The sequence below is a fragment of the Macrotis lagotis genome, chromosome X (genome assembly GCF_037893015.1).
Source record: "Macrotis lagotis isolate mMagLag1 chromosome X, bilby.v1.9.chrom.fasta, whole genome shotgun sequence".
NCBI lineage: Eukaryota > Metazoa > Chordata > Mammalia > Peramelemorphia > Peramelidae > Macrotis > Macrotis lagotis.
Window position 1 is genome coordinate 669,896,508 of NC_133666.1, and position 22,550 is coordinate 669,919,057.

Here is a 22,550-nt window from a genome sequence, read left to right on the forward strand (position 1 = left end):
ATTGCTGATTCATCTTAGGCTCTACTGCACCCATCTAGCTCACCTTACACCCTCCATTCATCTTCCATACAGCTGCCCCATTGACATTCCTGAAAGAGATCTAATCATGTCCTTCTCCTGCTCAAGAAGGTTCAGTGACTCCCAATTATTTCTAAGATAAAATATAAACTCTATTTGGTATTTAAAACCCTGGAGGCAGTGGATTTCTTTGAGGTTTACCACACTAGCACAAAGGCCTAGGTAGTGTAACAGTGGAGTCAGTAAAGACCCAAATTTAAATCCTGCCTCAACTACGCAAACCATTGCTCTCCACACCTCCGTTTATCAATCAATAAGATGATAATAATAATAGTATAATCTCATGAGGTTGTTGAGAGAACAAACACAATCATGTCAGCAAAATGCTCCATAAACAGCAGCTATTCACATGCATATCGCAGTCACACTGACCCAGTCCATGACTGGTGACCTTGGATCTCGGTGTGCCCCACTTCGGAGTTGGCCCCTGTTGTCCTATTTCCCACAGAAGTCCTTGATTCTCATTCGCTGGCCCCCTGGGAAGCCACTTTCTATCTATTTGATGTGTTAACTCCCCACACACAGGTTGTTTCTCTCCCTCTCCAACAGAAAGTTCTTTAAGGCAATCGCCAATTAGCAGGCGCTAGTAACTGAATTGAGCCTTTGATCCATTAAGACCTCCAGATCTTTTTCTTTTGGGGGGGAGGGGGAAAGAAAATGTAATCTAATCTCGTTCTGTACCTGTGAATCCAGACATAAGATTGACTTTTGGCCCTATTTCGTCTTAGTTCTGTCCTCTTTTTAGCCAATCTAATTGTTCCTGACCACTCAACTCTTCCCCTTCCACTTGAAAAAGGTCTACTTCCTTGTGGACTCCTGTGGGCCCCTAGGGAGCCCTTACCCCACCCTTAGCCTCTTCTCAGGGCAGGGATGTCCCCCTTCCAGAGGCTGGACTGAAGAAAGCCAAAGAGGCCAGATTTCTGTAAGAAAAGTCAGTATATTTAGGGTTTGCTTTATAAAAGTTACTATAATACAATGGTACATAGTATTGAATTCACAAAAATATGAACAATTATTTACAGCAAGATGCACCCACAACAGAAACATTTCTCTTCAAAAACAGGTGACGTACAGAGGGCGGGGTCTAGATGCACAAAATGGCCCAAAAATTCAATTGCCTTTTTTTTTTTTTTGGTAAAGGGGCGGGGGAAAAACAAACTGAAAAGAAAACCTAGAGGCAGAAATCTTCAAAGCAAAGAATTTGTCAATTCAAACTAAAAAATGACTGCATTTTCTTAAGTTATTGCAAACCATTTCCTTGCCTCCTCGATGGAGGGGGCCCCTTCTATGCTCTCACTCTTGGAACCAACTTGATGAAGGGGGAGTGAGGGATTTGGGGGAGGGGGTCCCATCCAAACCACCTTATGCCCCCCCCTTCTCCCTTAGTGCTTGCCCCAATGTAAAGTTTGGGAGAGAACAAACCATCTCTTGGGGGAGTTGAGGGGAGGGGATCCAGAACTTGGTTAAATAGACCCTTCTCCATATACTGTACATGTCTTCCTTCTGTGAAATAAATATATATATTCTTTTTTTTCTCTCTTGCACATTTAAATTGGCAGACAAGGCCTGAACCCAAAACAGAAAGGAAAGGCCTTAAGCCTGGCCCTAAGTTTTCCCTTCCATTTTGAAGCTGCTAATTTTGTCTAATTGGACACGCACTCACACACACATACATACATCAGAGCACGCACACAAAAAGAACCAAAAAAAAAAATCCAAACAAAACAACAAAAAAATCCCAAACCCCCAAACAAAACCAAACCCCAGTTCTTTTGTACAGAATTTACACAGTAAGAAGCTTGACACAAGCCGAGAGAGAGATGCTAGCGGCTCCTCGCGTGAGCTGGGGCTTCAGCAGGCGGCTCGGAGGGAAAGCTGTCATCTTGCTAAAAACGAGTCCAAATTATAATAAGTTCTTTTTTTTCATAAAGTATTTACAAGCTCACTTTTTTTTCCCTGTTGTTGGGTTTATCGGGGCTTCCCCCCCCTAAGTACAAAGAAATCCTCAAAAAAATTTTTTTCCATGTGTTTCTACAAGAAACAATGTTCCCAAGAGAAGGTCATCCCAGTGGCCTATGTACAGATGATGCGTTGATTTTGAACTCCAAAATGCTTGTGGCTTTTTTTCATGTTTCCTTTTTAGTCTTTTCTGTTCTATACACAAAAAAGCATTGAAATGAATCCTGAAAGTTTTGGGGTGGAGGGGATGGGCCACACCTACTGAAAGCTACTGGAGACTTCTGTCCAACATTAAAAAATCATTTTCTTTTTCCTTCCTCACGGGAGAAAATGATACTGTTTGCATTTTTTTCCAATATAAATATCTTCAAGATGGGCTTCCTGTCCCTCCCTGGTCCACCCCGGGGATCCTAGATAGAGACAGGGAAATGGACAGGTTGGCCCTAGGTAGGACAGACACACAGACGGACGGACAAATGGATGGACAAAGTGAAGTGAAGGAAGCCCAATGGTGTCCCCGGGCCCAGGGATCCCAGCAGAGCAGATGAAAGTTTGGTGGTGTGTCTTCTTAAAGAGACACACCTATTGTAAGAGACAACCCGTAATGGTGGAGAAAGGAAGAAGAGCTATGGGAGAAGGTTAGAGGGTAGGAAGCACATTTGCCTTGAGAAGGAGCCTTCGGGTCTCTTCTCCCCTGGGTTTCCACCATTATCTCCCAGGGAAGGATTCAGTCTGGATGAGCCCGATCCCCTTCCCTAGGCTCTTGGGGAATAAATGACACAGCACCTACAGGGCCCTGCCCTGGCTGCTGGCTATAGGGGGGCAGGCTGGTGGCATGGGGGAGGGCATGGTTTCCTTTAGAAGGTCCACTGCCTCACCCTGACCACTCTGTCTCACCCCCTTCTTGCTGGCATCTGAATGAGAAAGTAAACATTTTAGAGATCCAGACATGCCCCTTCCTAGCTCCCATGAGTGGCCAAGGGATAGGAGGTGGAGGCAAGGGCAAAGAACGTGGTCTGAGAAGATGAACCCTTGAGAAGCCAGGCTCCCTCATGCCCAGCTGTCTGATTTCCCAACATATACATAGCACCTGCCCAGCTCCCCAGCACCAGGGAAGGAAGACGAGAGAGAGAGAGAGAGAGAGAGAGAGAGAGAGAGAGAGAGAGAGAGAGAGAGAGAGAGAGAGAGAGAGAGAGAAAGAGAGAGAGAGAGTGTCAAGCAGACCAGTGCCTCCCCACCCCCACATGAACAGCTGCAGGTCCCTAGCTCAGGCCTTGTGAGGGAGGGGAAGATTGAGTGGGCACTGAAGGCCATCCCAACTGATGGAGGAACTAGGGCAGGTAAGAGAAAGGAAAAGACAAGAGGGTGGGGAGTGGGGCAGGAGACAAACCATTGGCTTTCAGTATTTCCCTGCTCCCCAAGACTGAGGCAGAGAATGTCCAGGGTCCTGAGGAGCCAAGGGTTGCAAGGTCCTACTTGGCCAGGGTCCTTCCCCTACAGAGACTTCATCCTAGCCAATCCTTGGGTGATGCCCAGAGGAACAGTTGGGGAAAGAAGAGAATGGACAGCCTTGCCCCTCCTCCTGATCCCTCCTCTGGCATTCCAAGGTTAACAATGTTAGAGTCAAAGTGTAGGTTAGGGTCTTAAGAAAACTGAGTATGGGAAGGGTCAGGGAGAAGAAAGGGCTCCCAAAATATACTGAGGGCTAGGAAGCCATCAACCATTGCCTTGGCACCCAGGCCTCCCCCAAAAGCCCTGTTCTTCCTCCTCCAAATTCTGTGCCCTTATTTCTCTTCCAAAAAACATAATATTTCTCCCTCCATCTCTGGCTCCACATTTGAATGGTGAAAAATGTCTTTTTGTCCTTGTTTTTTGAGGAAGAGGAAAAAATGTAGCAGCATTTGTGGGAGAGGGGATATATTTGCGTGACTTTTAAAAAATCATTAAAAATAATAATTAAAAAATCAGAGAGGGAGGGAGCATCTTTTCCCACAAGCAGGAGGAGGAAAAGGAGGAAGGGAGGAGGTAGAGAGGATTCAGGAGGGTGGGGTAGTGTTGGGGGAACCCAGAGCTGGGCCTGGGGAGAGAGGGACAGCACCTGAGGGTGGGCTGGGGAGAGCTGGGCGTTTCGGAGCCTGTGGCCAAAGCAACTGGCTGGTCTGGGCTGGGCTGGTGGGGGGGGGGGGGGGTCTTCCTTTGTTTCCCTTTCTTTTTCTTTTCTTTTTTTTTTTGGCAAAGCAGACCCAGCTCCCTGGCATGCTAGTTTAGAGTCCCCCGGCAGTTCTCAGAGCCACACAGACAGGGGATCTTGACGTCCTCAATGGGGAATTTATAATCATAGGTGATTTCTTCGTTGACGTTGATATGTTGTTTGGAGTAGATGACAATCTTCTTCTGGGACTCCACAGTGATGACCTTGGCATAGCAGTTTGGCTGTGGGGATGGAGAGGCCCAGTGAGGCCAGGGACCCTGGAAGGGACCTCAGGGCCACCCAAGACCAACCCACTCATTTTACTGATGAGAAACTGAGGCTCAGAAAGGTATGCTTAGGGTCACCCAAGAATCAAAAGGGGGATGATTTGAATGTGGGTCTCTGACTCAAGAACTATTGCCCTTTTCACTACCCTATCATGCTCAGAGTTTGGGGGTTAGGGGGCAGCTAGGTGGTGCAGTGGATAGAGTACCGGCCCTGGAGTCAGGAGGATCTGACCTAAGACACTTAATCATTACCTGGCTGTGTGGCCTTGGGCAAGTCACTTAACCACACTGCCTTGCAAAAACCAAAACAAAACAAAAAGTGGGGGGTGGTTTCAGTTCTTACCTAAGAATGACTTAGGCTGTTTGAGGAATTCCCAAGTTCTTCTGGATCTGCTTAGAGAGGAAGTCCATCCCCCTAACTCCCAGCTTAATTCTGCTCTAAAATCTTGTATGATGGGGAGGGGGAGGGTTACATCCTTTGGTAGGAGGCATGGAGAGGGTGAGGGGATGATGAATGGGATGACCTCTGATCCTAGCCACTTACATTACAGCTGTGGTTGATGAACCTGGCAAAGTTGCCACACTTTGTTGCATCAATGATTGTGTCGTGGTCAACCCGAAACATGTAGCTGCTCCCGATACCCTCATCTTCATAACGCTTCTCCCGCATGTCTGCAATGACCTGTGGGGGGCGGGGTGGAGAGAAGGGAAGGAGAGTACCCAGTCTCAATTTCCCTGTCTGTCACATGGGGAAGGAGAGGTAGCCAACCCCTAGAAGCCACCCTGATTCGTCTACTCCTCCCCATGGGGAGTATTGGGTCCCAGTAGCCTATGGGATCCTACCTGCCGGATGTTCTGCCCCACATACTCAATGACCATTTCATCAGCAGCAATGGGTTCCATGGCGAAAAGGCCCCAATCGTGGATGTGACTCTTACAGAATTTCAGTTTCTTCTTCCGGAACTGAGCAGAAGAGTAGAAGCAGGGTCATTTAAGATAAGGAGAACACAAGATCCTTGAGGGGAAGGATGATTTCCTTTTTTTGTCTTACTCCCTGTCTATCCAGGTGACAAAAACTCATTGAATATCAGAAGTTAAGAGCTGGTGGTACAGTGGAGAGAGCACTGGCCCGGGAGTCAGGAGGACCTGAGTTCAAATGCGACTTCAGATACTTGGACATTTACTAGTTGCATGACCTTGGGCAAGTCACTTAAGCCCATTGTCCCACAAAAACCAAAAAATAAAAAATAAACAGTTAAAAATTGATCAGGAATTGTGGGGTAACTGGTCTCAACATGCTCAATTTTCAAATAAGGAAACTGAGGATGGGAGAACCATTTATAGAATATAGCAACAATACTTCACATGTATTTGGTGTAGCTGCTGAGAGAAGGTAGGTGACAGTGTTTACAGTGCTAGAAGGCCATAGTTTAAATCCGGCCTCAAGACTCTCTCAAGCCAAGGTGTAACTTGCAGGCAAGTACATTTAATCTCATCAATAAAATAGAGATAATCCAAGTATGTCTCTCAGAGGATTGGTGGGAGTCTAAAACAAGATAATAAATATACAGTTCTTTGCAAAGCTCTATATGAATGCGTATTAGTGGCACTTAAGGTTTACCCTTTGCAGAAAGGGGATCTGAGTTGGATTATCCTCATTTTACAGATAACAAAGCTGAGGTTCAGAGAGTTGAACAGTCTGGAGCTAGGATTTTGAACTCAAAAATCCCTCAATCTTCTCATTAGAGAAAGAAGTTTCTTCTATGTCGGTGATTATATGATGGTTGTGTATTCATTCAGCTATGGACCGACTCTTTGTGACCCAGAGGACTATGGCACGCCAGTACAGACCATGGTGTTTTCTTGGCAGAGATACTGGAGTAGTTTTGCCATTTCCTTCTCCAGCTCTTTTTACAGATGAAGAAACTGAGGTAAACAGGGAGAAACGACTTGCCCAGGGTCAACTTGGCTAGGGAGTGTCTGAGGCCAGATTTAAACTCGGGTCTTCCTGACTCTAGACCTAGAGCTCTATCTACTGAGTCATCTGTCTGTCTCCGCTGATTATACAGGATCATGAAATGTAAGCTGGGCAAGAACCAGGGATCCCCTAAGTGCAGACACACTTCATTTGAGTGAGAGCCAAGAGAACTTTGCCCAAATTCACACAAGTGAAGGTTCATCCCCTCATCTTGCCACTTCTACCATACTAGACCATACAACACAAATGCCATGGTTCTGGCCAAAGAAATTAAAGAAATCTGGCTTTAATTTCCATCCTATAACTCTGTCTGCTTCTTTATAAAGGAAAGAGGCTTAGCCTCTCAACTCCTCCAGTCAACTGGGCTACCATAAAGGGACCACAGTCCCCAAAACAGCCTCCTTGGTGTCTCTGCCTTACCATTATATGATTTCCTATCATCATTTTTATAACTGTCTCATCTCAGACCAGATACCTAGACTGGCTGGCCCTAGGGGCATGGGGAGGGGGGGAGGTGTGTTAAGGGATTAGCCTAAATATTCCACAATCTGGCTCCCTCCATCCTTCCAATGGCCACTAGCCTGAGAGCCGCAGGCCTCTGCCCAGGTTGTGCTCCCTTATCAATGCCTCCTTCAAAGCTTAACACATGCCCTCCTCCTACCAAAGCCTTTTTGGATCCCTCTTCCCCTGTTCTCTGTAAATAATTTCACCAATTCACTTGCTTTAGAGGTGGTATTCCCTCATAGACAATATTTTGTATTTCTTGGTATAGACATTGCATCTCCTCTCAACGTGTCATATTCTGCCCCCACCCATAGGACCTAATAAGCTCCCCAAGATCTGGGCCCCTTTCATTCTTGTCTTTGAATCTCCCATGCTTGACACATGGGAGGAGCTGAATAAGCTTCAGCAAGATTGGTACCAGGACAACTGAGGAATAGGTCTCCAGAACCCTGGATGGGCAAGGGTAGATTATTATCAATGGCAGCCAGATGGCCCAGTGGATAGAACTCTGGGCCAGGAGTCTGGAAGATGCCTCTTCCTGAGTTCAAATCTGTACTCAGACACTTACTGGCTATGTGACCCTGGGCAAGTCACCTCACCTACTTGCCTCAGTTTCCTCCTCTGTAAAATGAGTTGGAGAAGAAAACAGGAAAGCACTTTCAAGAAAACCTCAGGTCAGGTGTCATGTAGAGTCAGACATGACCAAAATGACTGAATGACAAGTAGGGATAAAACAATGAATAGAGGCCACTGTCTGAGTGGCATTTGGGGTGGGGGGGGGGGGGTGGGGAGTTTATAACATATATAAGACTGAAATTTCTGAGAAAAGGTGAACAGGGCCTACGATCAGTGAGCTCACTGTCAGAGGGAACTACCGAGGCAGGCTGGCATTTTCTCTGCAACTTATCATCTTCAGAAAGTTCCTGAGAATTCTAAAGTTACATGACTTGTCCAGGGTCACACAATGCATGAGACAGAGAAAGGACTTGTATCCAGGTTTTCTGGCCTCAAACCTACCACACCACAATGATTCTGAGAGAAAAGGAAATTTTAGTTAAGTGGTGTGTCATCAAAGCCATACATGGGCAGTATTTGGCTAAATCAAAGTTTCCTCTACGACGCTGACCCTGAAGCTGTAGCCAAGGGAAGAGACTAGGATTCACCAATGTGGTATATTTATAGGAGACTAAAGATGGAACTGAAAATAACCTCTGAGGTCATCTGGGCCACCCCCCTGCCCCAAGCCAGGAGTTCTGCCTAGAAGCCAGTGACTTGTCCAAGGTCACAAAATGGGGCCTGAAATGTAGCTCCCTGGATCCTAGCAGAGCCCTTGCTGTGACTGCTGGGAATTGATCTCATAGTAGTTTTGGAAGCAACTTAGAAGACTTGACAAACTACTAAAATTCCTACAGTAAAGATATACCTCATACAGTTAATGGCAAACAGCAGCAAGGTTGCTAGGCTTAAGGTTTCAGATGGCAGAGGGGAAGATCCTCTGTCTTGGAAGGGTTAACAAGGCAGGCAGGAGATCCTTGGCCTTGGAAAGAGGAGAGGGTGACCTTGGGAGGAATTCCCTAAGATTATTCGGTTCATGATTACAAGAGGGGAAAAGTCTTTTGGCTAGCCTGGAACGGGAAGGGGAGAGGGCTGGGAGCGTTGACAGAAAACCACAGAGGGAACAGCTTACTGTTAGGATTCGAAGTTAGATTGGATAGCAAAAGCAATCAGCCAATGAGAGGGATGGCCCAGGGCTTCAAGGTCCAGATACCAAGGGTCCGCTTAAGGAGGCAGAGCCAGGGGCAAGGATTGCCAAACATGATGGCCACTAGCCACTGGTGAATAGCTTCAGTGTAAAGTTAAGAACATGGGAAGGATCCTTATCAAGTGGCAATGAGTTCACTTTTGGTTTTGGGGGGAATTTTTGCAAGGAAACAGGGTTAAGTGACTTGCCCAAGGTCACACAGCTAAGTAAGTATTAAGTGTTTGAGACCTAATTTGAACTCCTAACTCCAAGCCTGGTGTTCTAGCCATTGCCCCCATTTTTCTTTTCTTTTTAATGATGAAATAGGATACCATAGTGGGAAGGAGTCATGAGACGCTCTATTAACAGAGTCTGTGCTAGTTGAGCTGGGGGACAGGGAAGGAGGAGGAAGAAAGTGAGGTCCAACAGAGACTGTTTCTGGATTCTGAAGAGATGGGATCTGACAGATGACCTGACGCAAAGCCCCTAGGCCAAGACTCTCACCCTGAAGCTCCATGGTCAGATTTCAGGGGATCTACAACTTGGGACAGAGGAAAAGGACAAAGTGGGATTCCTGCCTTTTATTTTATGTATTTCAAATGATAATTCTGAGAAGGAATCAATAGGTTTTTAACCAGATTAATTGCCAAAGGGGACTAGAGCCCTGAAAAAGGAAGAACTTCCGATTTAGAGAAGGTTCTTAGAAGATCACTGAGGGGGGCACAAGAAGGGAAATAGGGAGGCACTGTGATCTATGAAGTGGGGGATTATGGGAACTCTCTCCTCTAGCAAGCAGACAGTCCGGCCTAGGGCAAAGCAGAGAGAAGATGTGGTAAAGTCACTAGGATCCAGTCAGAGGTGGCAAAGCACAAATAGAGCTACCCCAAAGTGGAACAGGTGGCTTTTGGGGGAGTGAAGTTCCTCATTACCAAATGTCTTCTTGTGCAGCTCATCTTTAACCTAGAAGTCTGGGGAGTCCAAGATAGCCAGAGGGCTTCTCCAAAACATTTCTCTTGTGGACAGAAGAAGCACTTCTGGGCAACTGCTGGCCCAGGCCTAAGGATAGACCCTCTACAGTTTGGGGAACTTGAGAAGCTATGGCTTATATTTAGGTTGGCCTAGTCAAGCACCTATCTCAAGACCAAGCTAAGAGGGCAGACAAGAATCCATGGACCAGAGACACAATGAGATTTACTAAACAATCAACAAGAGGTCACCCCCCCACTTCAGAGCCAAGCCAGAGGGGCATCAGTTAAGATAACACCAAGATGGACGGTACATTGGTTACCAGGACAGCAGAGGGTTCTGCCACCAGGGGACTGGGCATGCGCATGACTCAGCTGGGTGTGCTAATGAACAAGAATGAGAACAAGAACAGCAATGAGCATCCTAGCTCACTGTTGGAGGGATATCTGGAGAGAGGCAAGGGTGAAGTGACACCTTGAGGGTAAAGGAAGGAAGGACAGGATGGGATAGAACAGACTCAGGTGTCTTTTAAAAAGATAACTGCAACTGCTGACAGAAGGGGGGAGGGAGTTATTAATGAAGTTGTGTTGAGAAAATTTGTCCCCCACAGCTGCTGAGTAGAGTGATGAGGGTCAGGTAACAAACCCAAGTGTCCTGGATATTACCATTGACCCAAAGGGAGAGGTCTGGAACAATTCTGAGCAACCAGGTCCTTATCTAGAATTAGAGATTTTACCTGGAAGGTATTCTAGGAGCCCTCTCAATGCTGACGTGCCATGTTCTAAGATCCCTTTCAACTGACATTTATATCTTCTATGTTCTTTCCCAGTTCTGACATTCTACAATCTAAACTCTCTTCCAGCATATAGTCCATATTCTGACAGTCCATATCCTAAGTTCTCTACCAGATCTAACACTCTATTTCAAGTTTTCTCCCAGTTCTGATATCCTGCATCCTAGGTTCTCCCCAGCTCTGATAACCTATGTTCTAAGCTTTCTCCCAGTTTTGATAGTCCATGTTCTAAACTCTTTTCCAGTTCTGACAAGCTATGTTCTAAGTTGTCTTCCAGCTTTGACATCTCACATTCTAGGTTCTCTTCCAGTTGACATTCTATTTTCTAAGTTGACTTTCTACATTTTAAGTTCTCTTCCAGTTCTGAAGAGTTCTGAAGAGATGGGATCTGACAGATGACCTGACGAAAAGCCCCTAGGCCAAGACTCACCCTGAAGCTCCATGGTCTTTTCCAGCCCTGATACTCAGGCTCTAAATTCTCTCCCAACTCTGACATTCCACATTCTAGGTTCTTTTCCAGCTCTATGCATAAACAATTCTTTTTTCAGTTCTGACATTCCATGTTCTAGTCCTCTCCCAGTTCTAACAATCCATGTTCCAAGTTCTCTTCCAGTTCTGACATTCCATATTCTAAGTTCTTTTCCAGTCCTAACAATCCATGTTCTAAGTTCTAAACTGTTTCGACTGACATTCTAATTCTAAACTCTCCCTCAGCTCTGACAGTCTATGTTTTAAGTTCTTTTTCAGGTCTGACATTTCACTTTCTAAGTTCTCTTCCAGCTCTGACACATTCCACGTTCCAAGTTCTCCACCAGCTCGGACATTCTGTGTGTCCCAGCCTTTCTTCTTTACACACCGGAGATGAGGCCCCTCAGAAGCTCCTAAGTGATGAGAGGAAAATGAAGCTGCCCCAATGGGAGAGAGAGACAGAGGTTCCCATGCCTCTACCTTTAATTGGTTGAACTTGAGCAGGTCGCTGTCACAACTTCCCGTGAAGGAGGAGAGAAGGCGCCGTTGTTCTGAGCGGCGTTCAGAGCCCGCCCGGGTGGAGGCATGAGGCTGGGCAGGTATGCTCATGCCCTGGAGTCAAGGAGAGAGAGAGAAGAAACAAATTCTGATGCACAGGGTAAAAACCCTGAAGGAACAACTAGAAACAAACACCAATGGATCTGCCAGGAACCCTGAAGAGCCAGTTATAATGAAACCCTAATGGGCTTGCTAGGAATCCTAAGGAGCTTCTGCTGAAGTAGAGTGGGGGAGACAGGAGGCTCATGTTTTCAAGCCTGGTGTGACCATGAAGCAGTGGAGCTAAGAGGGGCTGAAGGAAGGGGGTCAGTCTGGCAGGGCCGGCCTACCTGGGTATCTGCTGGGGGTTCCTCGGCAAAGGCGCGGCTGTTGTTGAGGTATTTTAGTTTGTCTTTCTTGTCGATCTTATAGTAACCCTCGCTGCGGGCACAGCCAGTGACATGCTCCCGAATACCATCCTCTCGTTTTTTCTTCTTGGGAGTAGAGAAGCTGGTAGGTGGGAACAGGTCAAGGACCAGAAACAAGAACGCAAGAAGATGACCACCCCTCCTGACCCTCCCCCCATAGGCCAAGACCCATAAACACCTCTTCCTGACTCCAGATACTCAACATAAAAAGATTATCAAGTTCGAAACAGTTCTACAGTAACTACTGCCTCATTCCCGAAGGTCACAGATTTAACCCAACTCAAAGGAACAGACAGAAAACTTGGGTTTGAATCCAGTCTGAAACACTTACTAGCTATTTAACCTGCCTCAGTTTCCTCAATTTTAAAGTAGGGATAATGGCACCTGCCATCTCACAGAGTTCCAGGAAGATCAAACTAGATGTTGACATGCTCTGCCAACCTTAAAAGTGCTACAGAATTGCTGCCTATCACTGTTATTACTTGGAGGCTTCCAGAACTTTGGGGGGTTCTATGTTTAGGCCAATCTCTCATCTAGAAACAGGAAACTGAGGTGCACAAGGAGACTATGTAATCTGCACCCCTCATTTCATAGATGAGGAACCCCAAGATGCCAAGTGACTCCTCCAGGAAAAAGCTCCTCAGTGGCTGGCCTGGGATCCAGACAGACCTATGCTCCTGACTCTATAGCTCCATGGTTTCCCACCCAAATTTCCCTGAGCCTGGCAAGTTGTCTTTGGCCTTTTTTTGTAGCCCCAGTCCTTGGCAGAGTGCCTGACCTGAGGTATGTAAATAAAAAGGGGTCTATCGATCGGCTACCCTGCCTTGGCTGCTGCTGGCCAGGCCCCAGGGCAGGTAGAGGATATAAGGATGGTAGACCCAAAGCGTGTCATTGAGCCAGTCCATGCCGTTGTCCTGCTGGAGGAGTCGGTCGTAGGTCACACACAGGAACCGGATGTCTTCCTCATCGATGCCACCATTCCAGATGTCATACAGGATGGTCATCTCCTCAAACTCCGAGCGGGGCCGGAAGAGGGGTCGCTGGGGTGATGAGAAGTCAGGGGAAGGTGGGGGCAGAGGGGGCACAATCATATCCTCATGCCGCTTCTTAGGAGGCCGGCGCCAAGGCAACTTGGGCTTACTGAAGCCACCCCCATCACCACTCTCCACTTCCTCCTCTGGCCCACGGTTGGGAGGAGGTGGCTCCTCGAGCCACTGATTCTCAAGCTCTTTGAAAGGGAGCTTGGTGGCCGCCTCATCGGGCGGGGGTGGGGGCGGGGGTGGGGGCGGAAGAGGGGGAGGGAGGCCCCCGTCGTTCCTAAAGTCAAGCGTCACAACTCGGGGGTCCGGTGTCCCATGAAAGGAGGCAGCGGCAGGGGGCTGCCCTGCCAGCAGCAGCAGCTTGGGGCCCGCTGCCTCAGGAGGCAAGGTGGGGAGCCTTCCTGGAGGCACGTCCAGGGTGAGCACAGCTGGAGGGGAACGCTTGGGCCTCCCAGGCTTCCTTTTCGTGGGAGGAGGGCATGGAGTTGGTAGGGAAGGAGCCAGAGGCAGAGCCAGGGTCAAGGGCAGAGGTAGCAAGGTGGAAGATCGGGGTAGCAATGGGCCAGGAGGGAGGGGCAGAGGGACTGGCAGAGGGACCGGGACTGGAAGGGGCACTGGGAGAGAGACGGGGAGGGGGAAACTGGTATCCAGGGGGCTGGAAGAAGCTGGAGCACCAGGTCCTGGCCGATCATCCCCAGCGAGTTTCTTGCCAGGTGGGAGGGAACAGACGGACAGTGGCAGGGGTCCCAAGGGCTCAGGAAAAGTGGGTGTGAAGCTAAAGTCTCGCCCAGGCGTCCGAGGAATGCCCCCACCACTGAGCCCAGGAGACTGAGACGGGTAAGAGAAGGGGCTGCTGGGGACATGGGGAGAGCTGAGGGCCAGGCTGCTGGCAGTGAGGGGTGTGTCACTGCCTGGTGTGGCTGGTACAGTCTCTGTGCTCTGAGACTTGGCCAGAGGGTCCCGGCCCGGCGTGCGGGGAGGCGGTTCTTCAGGTAAGGGCTCTTCCAGGAGAGGCAGGGTCTGGGGGGGCCTGGCAGGAAACAGAGGCTGAAGCCTAAGGGGATCTGGCTCCAGAGGAAGGACCACCTTGGGACCCAAGGGGTGAGGCCGGCCCTCCACCTCAACCTCCCGAAGGAAGTTGCTCTGTGGAGGTGCAGCCTCTGGGGGAAGGCCAGGTGGGCTGGGTGGTCGTTGTAGCTGCCGTAAAGACATCTCCTTGGGGACTTCTGCGGGTTCCAGCTCTGTCTCTAATTCTTCCCCTACAGAGAAAGTAGTAGAGGAGAGAGACAGAAAGAGAGAGAGAGAGAGAGAGAGAGAGAGAGAGATGAGAGCTTATATTTCAATAGGATTTTTGATGTCTCTAAAGTAATTTCTTCAGAACATCTTTGGGAAGTTGTTAATACAAAAATGATTCCCCCCATTTCACTGATGTGAAGATTAATCAATGAGTCAGCATTGATACTGGGATTTGAACTTGGGTTTCTCCCATGTATGCATCAAATGGCCTCTGAGGGCAAAGGTTGGGATTAACCAACCAACCAAATTAATTTGAGAATGGGGCACCATGAGAATGTGGAGGGGGAGAGACAAGAAGGAAAAGGGGAGGGAAGAGGAAGGGAAAGAAGTAGTGCCAGCACCGAAGTAGTGCCAGCACCGATGCTCACCTGAAGCCCCAACTGGTGGTGGAGTAGGATGCCTCAGGGGTTCTGAGGGCCCGGCTGAAGCAGGCAACTCTGCCAACATCTCTCCCACCTGTTTGAGGCCCGGCAACTCTGGGGCATCCCCAACTCCCGCCGTCTCCTCTGCCCCCAAGTTTGGTAAATCTGGCTCATCTACCACCGGTGTCAGCTCCAGGATGGTCACCACCTCGTCATCATCCTCAGCGGGTGCTCCAGCCTCCATGGTCACTTCCCCTGCTCCTGGCAGGTCTTGGCTTTCCCCAGGTGCTGCCTCCTCCATTATTTCCTTTGACATTACTACCTCCTCTTCCTCCTCTTCCTCTTCTTCCTCCTCCTCTTCCTCCTCCTCCTCCTCCTCCTCCTCCTCTGAACTGGACTCATAATCTGAAGAGTCTCCACTTTCTTCAGAGGACACGGCCTCAGCCTTGGAAGAGGTCATACTTTCATCATCCTCTGGAAGGGAAGACGTAAGACCATGTAAGGAAGAGGCGGCACAGAGAGGGGAGCTCAGGATGGGACCAGACAGACACCGAATTAACACGTCCATTCTCCTTAACCCAGAGACCCCACGGTCAACCTTATAAGCCAAGGAGATCAAAGAGCAAAAGAAAGATCCCATATTAACATCAACATAGTCATCTTAGTCCTTTTTTCTAGTAGTAAAGAAGAAATAACACAGCCAATAGACACCCATTGATTTGGGGGCTGGCTGAATGAGTTGGGGGATGTAAAAACAATATACCACCCTGCTGCTGTAACACTGGGCTCCTCAGCTGTCTTTTCTTCTGATTAGAATGGAAACTCCTTGAGGGCAGGGCTTGGTTTTGTTTTTGCTTGGTAGTCCCAGCTCTTACTTAACACATAGGAAATATCCAAGAGAAACTTATTTTCTTCTTACTTCCTACTTGCCAACTAACCAAATTTCCTTTTCCTTTCATTATTCTAGTTGTGGTTCTTAGGGAGGATGGGAATGATACACTGGGAATCACCCACGAAGGTGATTAAGAAGAAAAGATATCCAGACAAAAAGGCAGCTAGGAAACATTTCATTTTCAAGGAGATCCTCCTGGGGGAGGAAACTCCTTTTACCAATCAATGCAATCCCTTCTTAACAATTTATACTTTGGGAGAAACCACCAAGAGCAGGTGGAGATTAAGTGACTTGGACAAGGTCACACAGTCACTCTGTGTATATCAGAGGCAGGGCTACAAACCAAGTTTTCCGGGTTACAAGACTGAAACCACATTGCCTCCCTCTAAAGGCAAAAACTTTTTTTTTTACATGATGCTGGTCCCAATTGAGGGCAGGACCAACATGGTGGCACAGGGGCCTGCCTGGGAAAGACAAACATTCACCTTCTTCAGAGTCCAGCTCCTCTTCTTTCTCACTTATCTCAACTTCAGCTGTTTCTTCTTCATCTTCTTCGTCATCCCCTTCCTCCTCGTCGTCCTCTTCATCCTCAACATCTTCCTCCTCCTCCTCCTCCTCCTCTTCCTCCTCCTGAAGGAAGCATAGAATGGGGTCAGGTTCTAGCTGTATCCCCAGGGGCACCCCTGGTCTCTAGAGTGAATTTGTCACCTATCTCCAACTTTCTCTTGGCCATCTCAACCTAAATGTTTCATAGGTATCTCAAATTCAAAACAGAAACCATCATCTTCACCCTCCTCCCACCTCTCCCCCAAATCTTGCTCCCTTTCCAATGTCTTTCCACCTAAACTTCTTCATTACTGTAGAATCTTCCCCATCAATGGGCCCCTCAGCCTCACTGGCATCCTCCATTCTTTCTTCACTCATGCCAGATTTTGTCGTCTCTAGTATAGATTCCCTTCTCTCTACTGGCTCCGGTTCAGGCCCTCAGCCCTTCAGCATCTAGACAATGGCTCTACCCTTCCATTTGGGATCCCGGTCTTGTTTTCATCCCCCTCCAAAGAATGCATGCTTCCTCAAGATTACATCTGACCAGGGTACCCCTGTTTGAGAAGCTCCTTCCTTAATACGACAAGGATCAAATAAGGAAGGTGTCTGGCATTTTTACCTCTATGACCTTGCCCCTTCCTTCCTTGCTGGCCTTCTGATTATCTTATCTTACCTTCTTCTGCCAACTTTAAGAAAATAATAGCTAACTTGTATGGAGTGCTTACTGGGAGGTGAATGCAATAATTCCCATTTTTACAATTGAGGAAACTGAGGCAGCCGTGACTTGCCCAGGGTCACACAGTTTCTAAGGCTAGATTTGAACTCAGGGTCTTCTGACTCCAAGCCCAGAGCTCTATCCATTGCATACCTAGCTACCTCAAAGGCTAGTGACACCAGTCTACTTAAGAGTATCACGGACAAAGAATAATTGCTTCTCCTGAATCCATACCTTTACACCAGCACTCCCCTCTAGCTGGAATTCTACTTCTACCCTTTAACTTCCTCTAAAACCCTGCTCATATCCCACTGTTAGCAAAGGCCTGGCTGGTTCCCCTCTCATGCCGGCACTAACACCTTCTCTTGGAGAGTAACAGCCATCTGCTCTGTAAAGATGGTGGCCAGGCCTATTTGCCTGCTGTCTTCTCCGCACTCCCACTGAAAACGTGCTCTTGAGGATAGGAAGCGGTTCTGCCTTTGCCCCTTTTTGTAACCCAGCACTTGGCCAAGAGTACGGCTCCGAATTAGAAAAGCCCAGCTCCCTTCCCGACTGACCCCACACCTTGTCAGACGAGGTCTTGACCAGCCTGTCCTCCTCATCCTCCTCCTTCTCGGAGGATGATGATGAGGATGATGACAATGAAGATGATGAGGATGAGGACGAGGATGATGAGGACGATGAGGATGAAGAGGACTCCTCCTTGTCATCTTCTTCCTCCCCTTCACTGTCCAGCTCCAGGGGCCGGGCCGGCCGCCTCCGGATACTGACGCCATCTGGGTCCTTCTTGGAGAGGTCGGAGGGGATGTCGGACATGTCCCTGTCCCTTTCTGACTCTGGAGGGGGGGGAGTGAGAGAGTTCAGGGCTAAGTGTGAGGAGGAAAGAAGAGAACTGGCTCCTTATGGGAAAAGAACAAACCTTCATCTTCCTCATCTACTGAGGTGGAAGGCCGCAATCGCTTTTGGTCTCCAGTAGAAGCTGGGTCTGGTGGTTCCTTCCTCTTTACCTGCAAACAAAAATGCTGATTGGTCCAGGGGTAAGGAAAGGATGCAAGAAGGGGGAAATGCATCTCTGCCTCCCACCCAGTGTTTATGAACTGAGGAGAAGCTACTGTCTTCTTATCCTCAGAGTGGATGCCGGGGCTCCCTCCTAGGCTCTGACATGTGAAGGAGAAGCTGGGGAGTCCCTAAAGTCCATCCCCCACCCCACCCCAGGCCTTGAGCTACCTCCACTGTCCACCAGGCCTAGGGGTGGAGGGTCTTACCTTAAAAGAGGGCAGTCTGATGGCCCCCCGGAGGCCGATGCCCAGCCCCATGCCTTCATAGCCCAGCCCTTCGCCCTTGCTCCAGTTCTCCAGGAGGCAGGAGGTGAGGCGGTCTTTGGGCTTCGGCCTCTCCTCATCCTTGTGCTCCCCTGATTTCACTGGGGTCAGAGATGCCTATGGGGCAGAGAGACCAGGAGAGTGACAGCTGCAGGATCATGGGGGATAGCCGGGGGAAAGCCCTGGCTCTGGAATCTGAGGGTCTGGGGTCAAAAGTTCCCCCGTGACACTTACTACCTGCTGTGTGACCTTGGGTAATTCACTTCCCTTCTCTGGGACCATCTGCAAAATGAAAGAGGGTTGGACTAGAAGATTCTGAGGTTCCTCCTGGGTCTATAGCTATGGTTTTACAAGGTGGCTCAATCCCTCTGGGACTCAGTTTCCTTTCTGTAACCTTAGGGGGTCAGTCTAGAACCTCTGAGGCTCCTCATGAGCTCTTTGCCCCTGCCCTTCCTATATAAGAGAAGACACCAACAGGGACCCAGGGGCAGAGGGAGGAGAGATCCACCTTACTTTAGACATTGTTCTACAGTACCCCCTTAGTGGGGAGCTAGGACGGAAACCACTCAGTATGGTCTCAGCGTCCGCCCCCAAACACAGGGACTTTCTGATCCCATGTCCTCCCCGAACCCTTTCCTGTTGATGCTGACCCACCCTGATCCCCCCCATCTCTGATCGATCCATCTATCTCTGAATAATAACGATAGTTACAGGGGCAGCTAAGTGACCCAGTGGATAGAGCATTGGCCCTGGAGTCAGGAAGAGCCCACATTCAAATCTGACCTCAAGACACTTACTAATCTAATGTGTGACTCTGGACAAGTCACTTAACCCTAATTGCCTATTCACCCCCCTCCACAAATAACAATAGCTATTATTATTATAGCAACAACAACTCTCAGCACTTATAAACTTTCAGGTTTACAGAGTACTAATGCATTCTCATTTGGCCATTACAACAACCCTGTGAGGTAGGTACTCCTCTTATCTCCATTTTATAGTCAAGGAAACTGAGTCTCGGGGATTACTTGCCCAGGGTCACAGAACTAGTAGGTAGTCAAGGCAGGATTCAAACTCTGGTCTTCCTGGACCAAAGTTCAATCGGTTCTTTACTATGTCACCTAGCTTCTCTCAGGCCTAAGGCTCCCCTAGACCATCCCTTACTGTTGCCTGGTCCAACAGGATACTGGTACTGGAAGGCGAGGCTTGTCTCACTTTCCTGCTCTGTACACCCAGCATCTGGGGTTTGGCTTACAGCAGGGATTTAGTAGTTGTGGGCTAATCCAACTACAGGAGAAGAAATGAAGTCTTGGGGCAAGACTGAAGGTCCAGAGTTTGAATCCCAGGCTGACCACTCACTGACCCAGTGATCTCCATTCAGAGACTTTAAAATAGAGATAAATACCACCTGTCCAACCATGGCAAGAGGCAGAGAGCCCAAGCACAGATGGTGAACAAAGGTGAGGGTGGCTGTTCCTGAGCTGTGATGAGTCCTTCTCGGACCCTAGCTACCCTGCGAGCTCCCACCGTGTGCCTTGATAGCCCACCAAACCCCCTTACCTTGGCCATCCGCTCCTTCTTGTCCCACCATTCGTCGAAGGCCCGGAAGGCTACCACCTCCACCATCTTGCGATTCAGGTCCCGTTTCATGATGGCCTTCAGCTCCTTGACGATTACCAACAGAACACCATCTACAGTGGCCTTGTGTGGGTCTTCCTTCTTGGGCATATACCCCGGCGGTGGCACCGACGGATCAAACTTTGGCAGCGGGGGCCACTGCTGGCCCCGCCCCACCGTGGTGCTCATGGAGAAGGGTCGGTAGGGGGGCAGATTCACAAACTGCATGCTGCTGCCCATGAAAGGTGGGTATTGGCACACACCCTGACCCTGCATCATTCGGCTAAGCATCTGTGTCTGCATCTGGAAGGACATGGGCATCCCAGCCCACTGGCCACCCAGAACATTCATCATGTCCACCTGCATCATGGGGAACATGCCCGGAGGAAATGGGGGCAGCGGGGGCAGGATGTGGGGTGGGGGCACCCCTGGGGGAGGTGGTGGTGCTGGCAAGGGTGGGGGTGGCACTGCTACTGCCGGGTGGGTGGGGGGTGGAGGTGGCGGCGGCGGCGGGGGCAGAGGGGGCGGCATGGGGAAACCAGGCTGGGGAGGAGGGGGTGGCGGAGGCGGCAGTGGCGGTGGGTAGCCTGGGGGTGGCAGGGGGATGGCTGTCGCCAGCACTGCTGGGGTGGTGACCGATGAGTTCACCACGATAGGCTTGGGGCAGTCAGCGCTGGTGATAGGTGCAGAGGGCAGCTCATCATCTGAAATCTCCATGTCCTCACCTGAGGACTGCTGACCCTAAGGAAAAAAGAAGACAGAAGGGGGGTTCCTAAGGAGTCTAAACTGCCTCCTTCCTCTCCCAGCCCCTGTCTGGGGCTTTCAGGGAGGGGACATCAATCAATCGATCAATTAATCAACAAACACCTACTCTGTGTTGGGAGCCATGCTAGACTTCCCCCCACACCTCTTCCCCAATCCTTAAAGATGAACCAACTCCTGTGCTTGTGGAACATTCCATTCCATCAGAGTAACTTCCATCTCTCAGTCACTGTGATGACACGGCAAAGTATTGCATTCTGAGTCCAGACCATAGATACACAGACTGCTGGGACCTAAGAGTTGGGTCACCCCTCATTTTAAAGAGGAACCTGAGGCTCAGGGAGAGAGGAGCTGAGTTAAAATGTCAGCTCAGCCTCCGAGGACCACTATAAACTTAGCAAAGTCACCTAAGACTCTTTCCTCATCTGTCAAATTGGGGTAGGAGCAGATCACCTCTAAGGTCCTCTTCTGGCCCTAGAGATAGAAGACCACCAAAGATCACTTTTGAAAACTAAAGCTTGTATGACCACCAGATGGCACCCTTCAGTACGGACTGTAGGGACCTGGGGCGAAAGAGAGTCAGTCAAGGCCGGGTGTCTCTAGGCACCTCTTAGTATTCCAGCTTCACCTGGACCTTGTGCCCTTGGAGGGGGAAGTCAGATAGATGGGGAGGGAGGAGGGAATCAGGTAGAATGGGAGAAGTCAGGGAGGCAGGGGAAGGGAGTCAGCTACATGGAGTGGGGGGGGTCAGGTAGATGGGGAGAAAACAGGAAGATAGATGAGGGGGGAAGTCAGGTGGATGGAGGAGGGGGAAATCAGGAAGGATGGGAAGGCGTCAGCTAAGTGGATGGGGCAGAAGTAGGCAGATAGGGAAAGGGGAAGACAGGTGGATAAGGGAAGGGGAATCAGATGGAGAGAAAGAAAGGAGAAAGGGGAAGATAAAACTAGTAGATGGGGAGGGGAGAATCAGATGGATGGAGAGGAGGAGTGGGGAAGTCGAGTTAGGTGGATGAGGGAAGGGGAAGTCAGGTAGCTAGCAGAGGCGGGACCAGAAAGGGGGCTCAGCAGCAGGTCTCAGTGGGTTCAAGGGTAGCTCCAGCCACTTCCAACCTATGAGCAGCCTCTGTTTCCTTAACCACACCAAAGAGGGAGGGGTCAGGTTTAGCCTGGGCCTGCCCTGGATGGGCAGATGTGCTCAGTTATTTCTGACCTCTGCCAGAATCCCTGGACAGGAGGCCTAGGGCTACTTCTCAACTCCCCCACCCACGATCACTATACAAACATACTTAAAAAAAAAAATCATTTCCTGGAAAGTTAGGGCTGGCAAATTCAAGGGCCAGTTCTAAATTTGTTGGGGCTTGTTCGAAAGCAAGCAGAACTACAGGCCTAAGAAGCTTACCTAATGAACTACCAAGTATTTCTAATGGGCAGAGGAGATAACCACCGAAGGTGTTATTTTTTTTTTTCTTTTGGTCCAGGCCTGTCACTGTATCGGAGGATTTTAGATTTAGACCTAGGGGATGGATGCATGTGTGACCTAAGAGGGCTTTTCATTTAACGCCCTCATTTTACAGTTGAAAAAAACGGAAGCAAACAAGGTGAAGTGACTTGCCCAAGGTCTTCCTGGCTTCAGGCCTGGTGATTTATCCACTAAAGCCACCTAGCTGATTTTATCCTGGGCCTGTAGATTGAGTCTGGGGGGAGGGGGGAAGGAATCATCAACAATCTTCTTTTATAGGTAGGTAAGTGACTGGCTTATGGTCACCAAGATAATAAAGAGGAAGAGAAAGGAGTTAAACACAGGTTTTCTAACTTAACCCAGGATTCTTTCCATCGGGCTTCTGTGTCACCTCCGAGGGACAAATGGGGAAGGCCACCTCTTTAAGGAAGGAGCTAGGGAAGTAATCAAAGAGAATAAACAGTACGGGAATTCTTATAATCTCCCTCTTAGTGATAAGTCCTAGAGAGTGGCCTAATGGGGAGAGGAGATTGGCCGTTATTCTTTTTATTATTCTTACTTTAGTTGTATAAAGCTTTAAGGTCTCAAGGTGCTTTACAAGCATCTCAG

At 49.0% G+C, this 22,550-nt stretch overlaps 1 protein-coding gene across 4 annotated transcripts in view; it reads right to left on the bottom strand.

Annotated features, from left to right (window-relative positions):
- Positions 1-408: 408 nt before the first annotated feature.
- Positions 409-22,550, bottom strand: part of SETD1B (SET domain containing 1B, histone lysine methyltransferase) — a 37,247-nt gene continuing 15,105 nt past the window's right edge. For 2 of the 4 annotated variants that reach the window (XM_074205571.1, XM_074205568.1), the window contains exons 7-19: positions 19,664-20,461; positions 18,338-18,385; positions 18,047-18,220; positions 17,701-17,788; positions 17,346-17,617; positions 16,006-16,150; positions 14,635-15,102; positions 12,796-14,229; positions 11,853-12,019; positions 11,446-11,577; positions 5,359-5,478; positions 5,060-5,197; positions 410-4,470 (exon numbers count right to left, since the gene is read on the bottom strand). In XM_074205571.1, the coding sequence (XP_074061672.1) occupies positions 4,297-4,470; positions 5,060-5,197; positions 5,359-5,478; positions 11,446-11,577; positions 11,853-12,019; positions 12,796-14,229; positions 14,635-15,102; positions 16,006-16,150; positions 17,346-17,617; positions 17,701-17,788; positions 18,047-18,220; positions 18,338-18,385; positions 19,664-20,461 (4,158 nt within the window). In that variant the 3' untranslated portion in view covers positions 410-4,296. Of the gene's footprint in view, positions 4,471-5,059; positions 5,198-5,358; positions 5,479-11,445; positions 11,578-11,852; positions 12,020-12,795; positions 14,230-14,634; positions 15,103-16,005; positions 16,151-17,345; positions 17,618-17,700; positions 17,789-18,046; positions 18,221-18,337; positions 18,386-19,663; positions 20,462-22,550 lie in introns of all 4 variants that reach the window. The other 2 variants (XM_074205569.1, XM_074205570.1) reach the window with 2 other exon arrangements.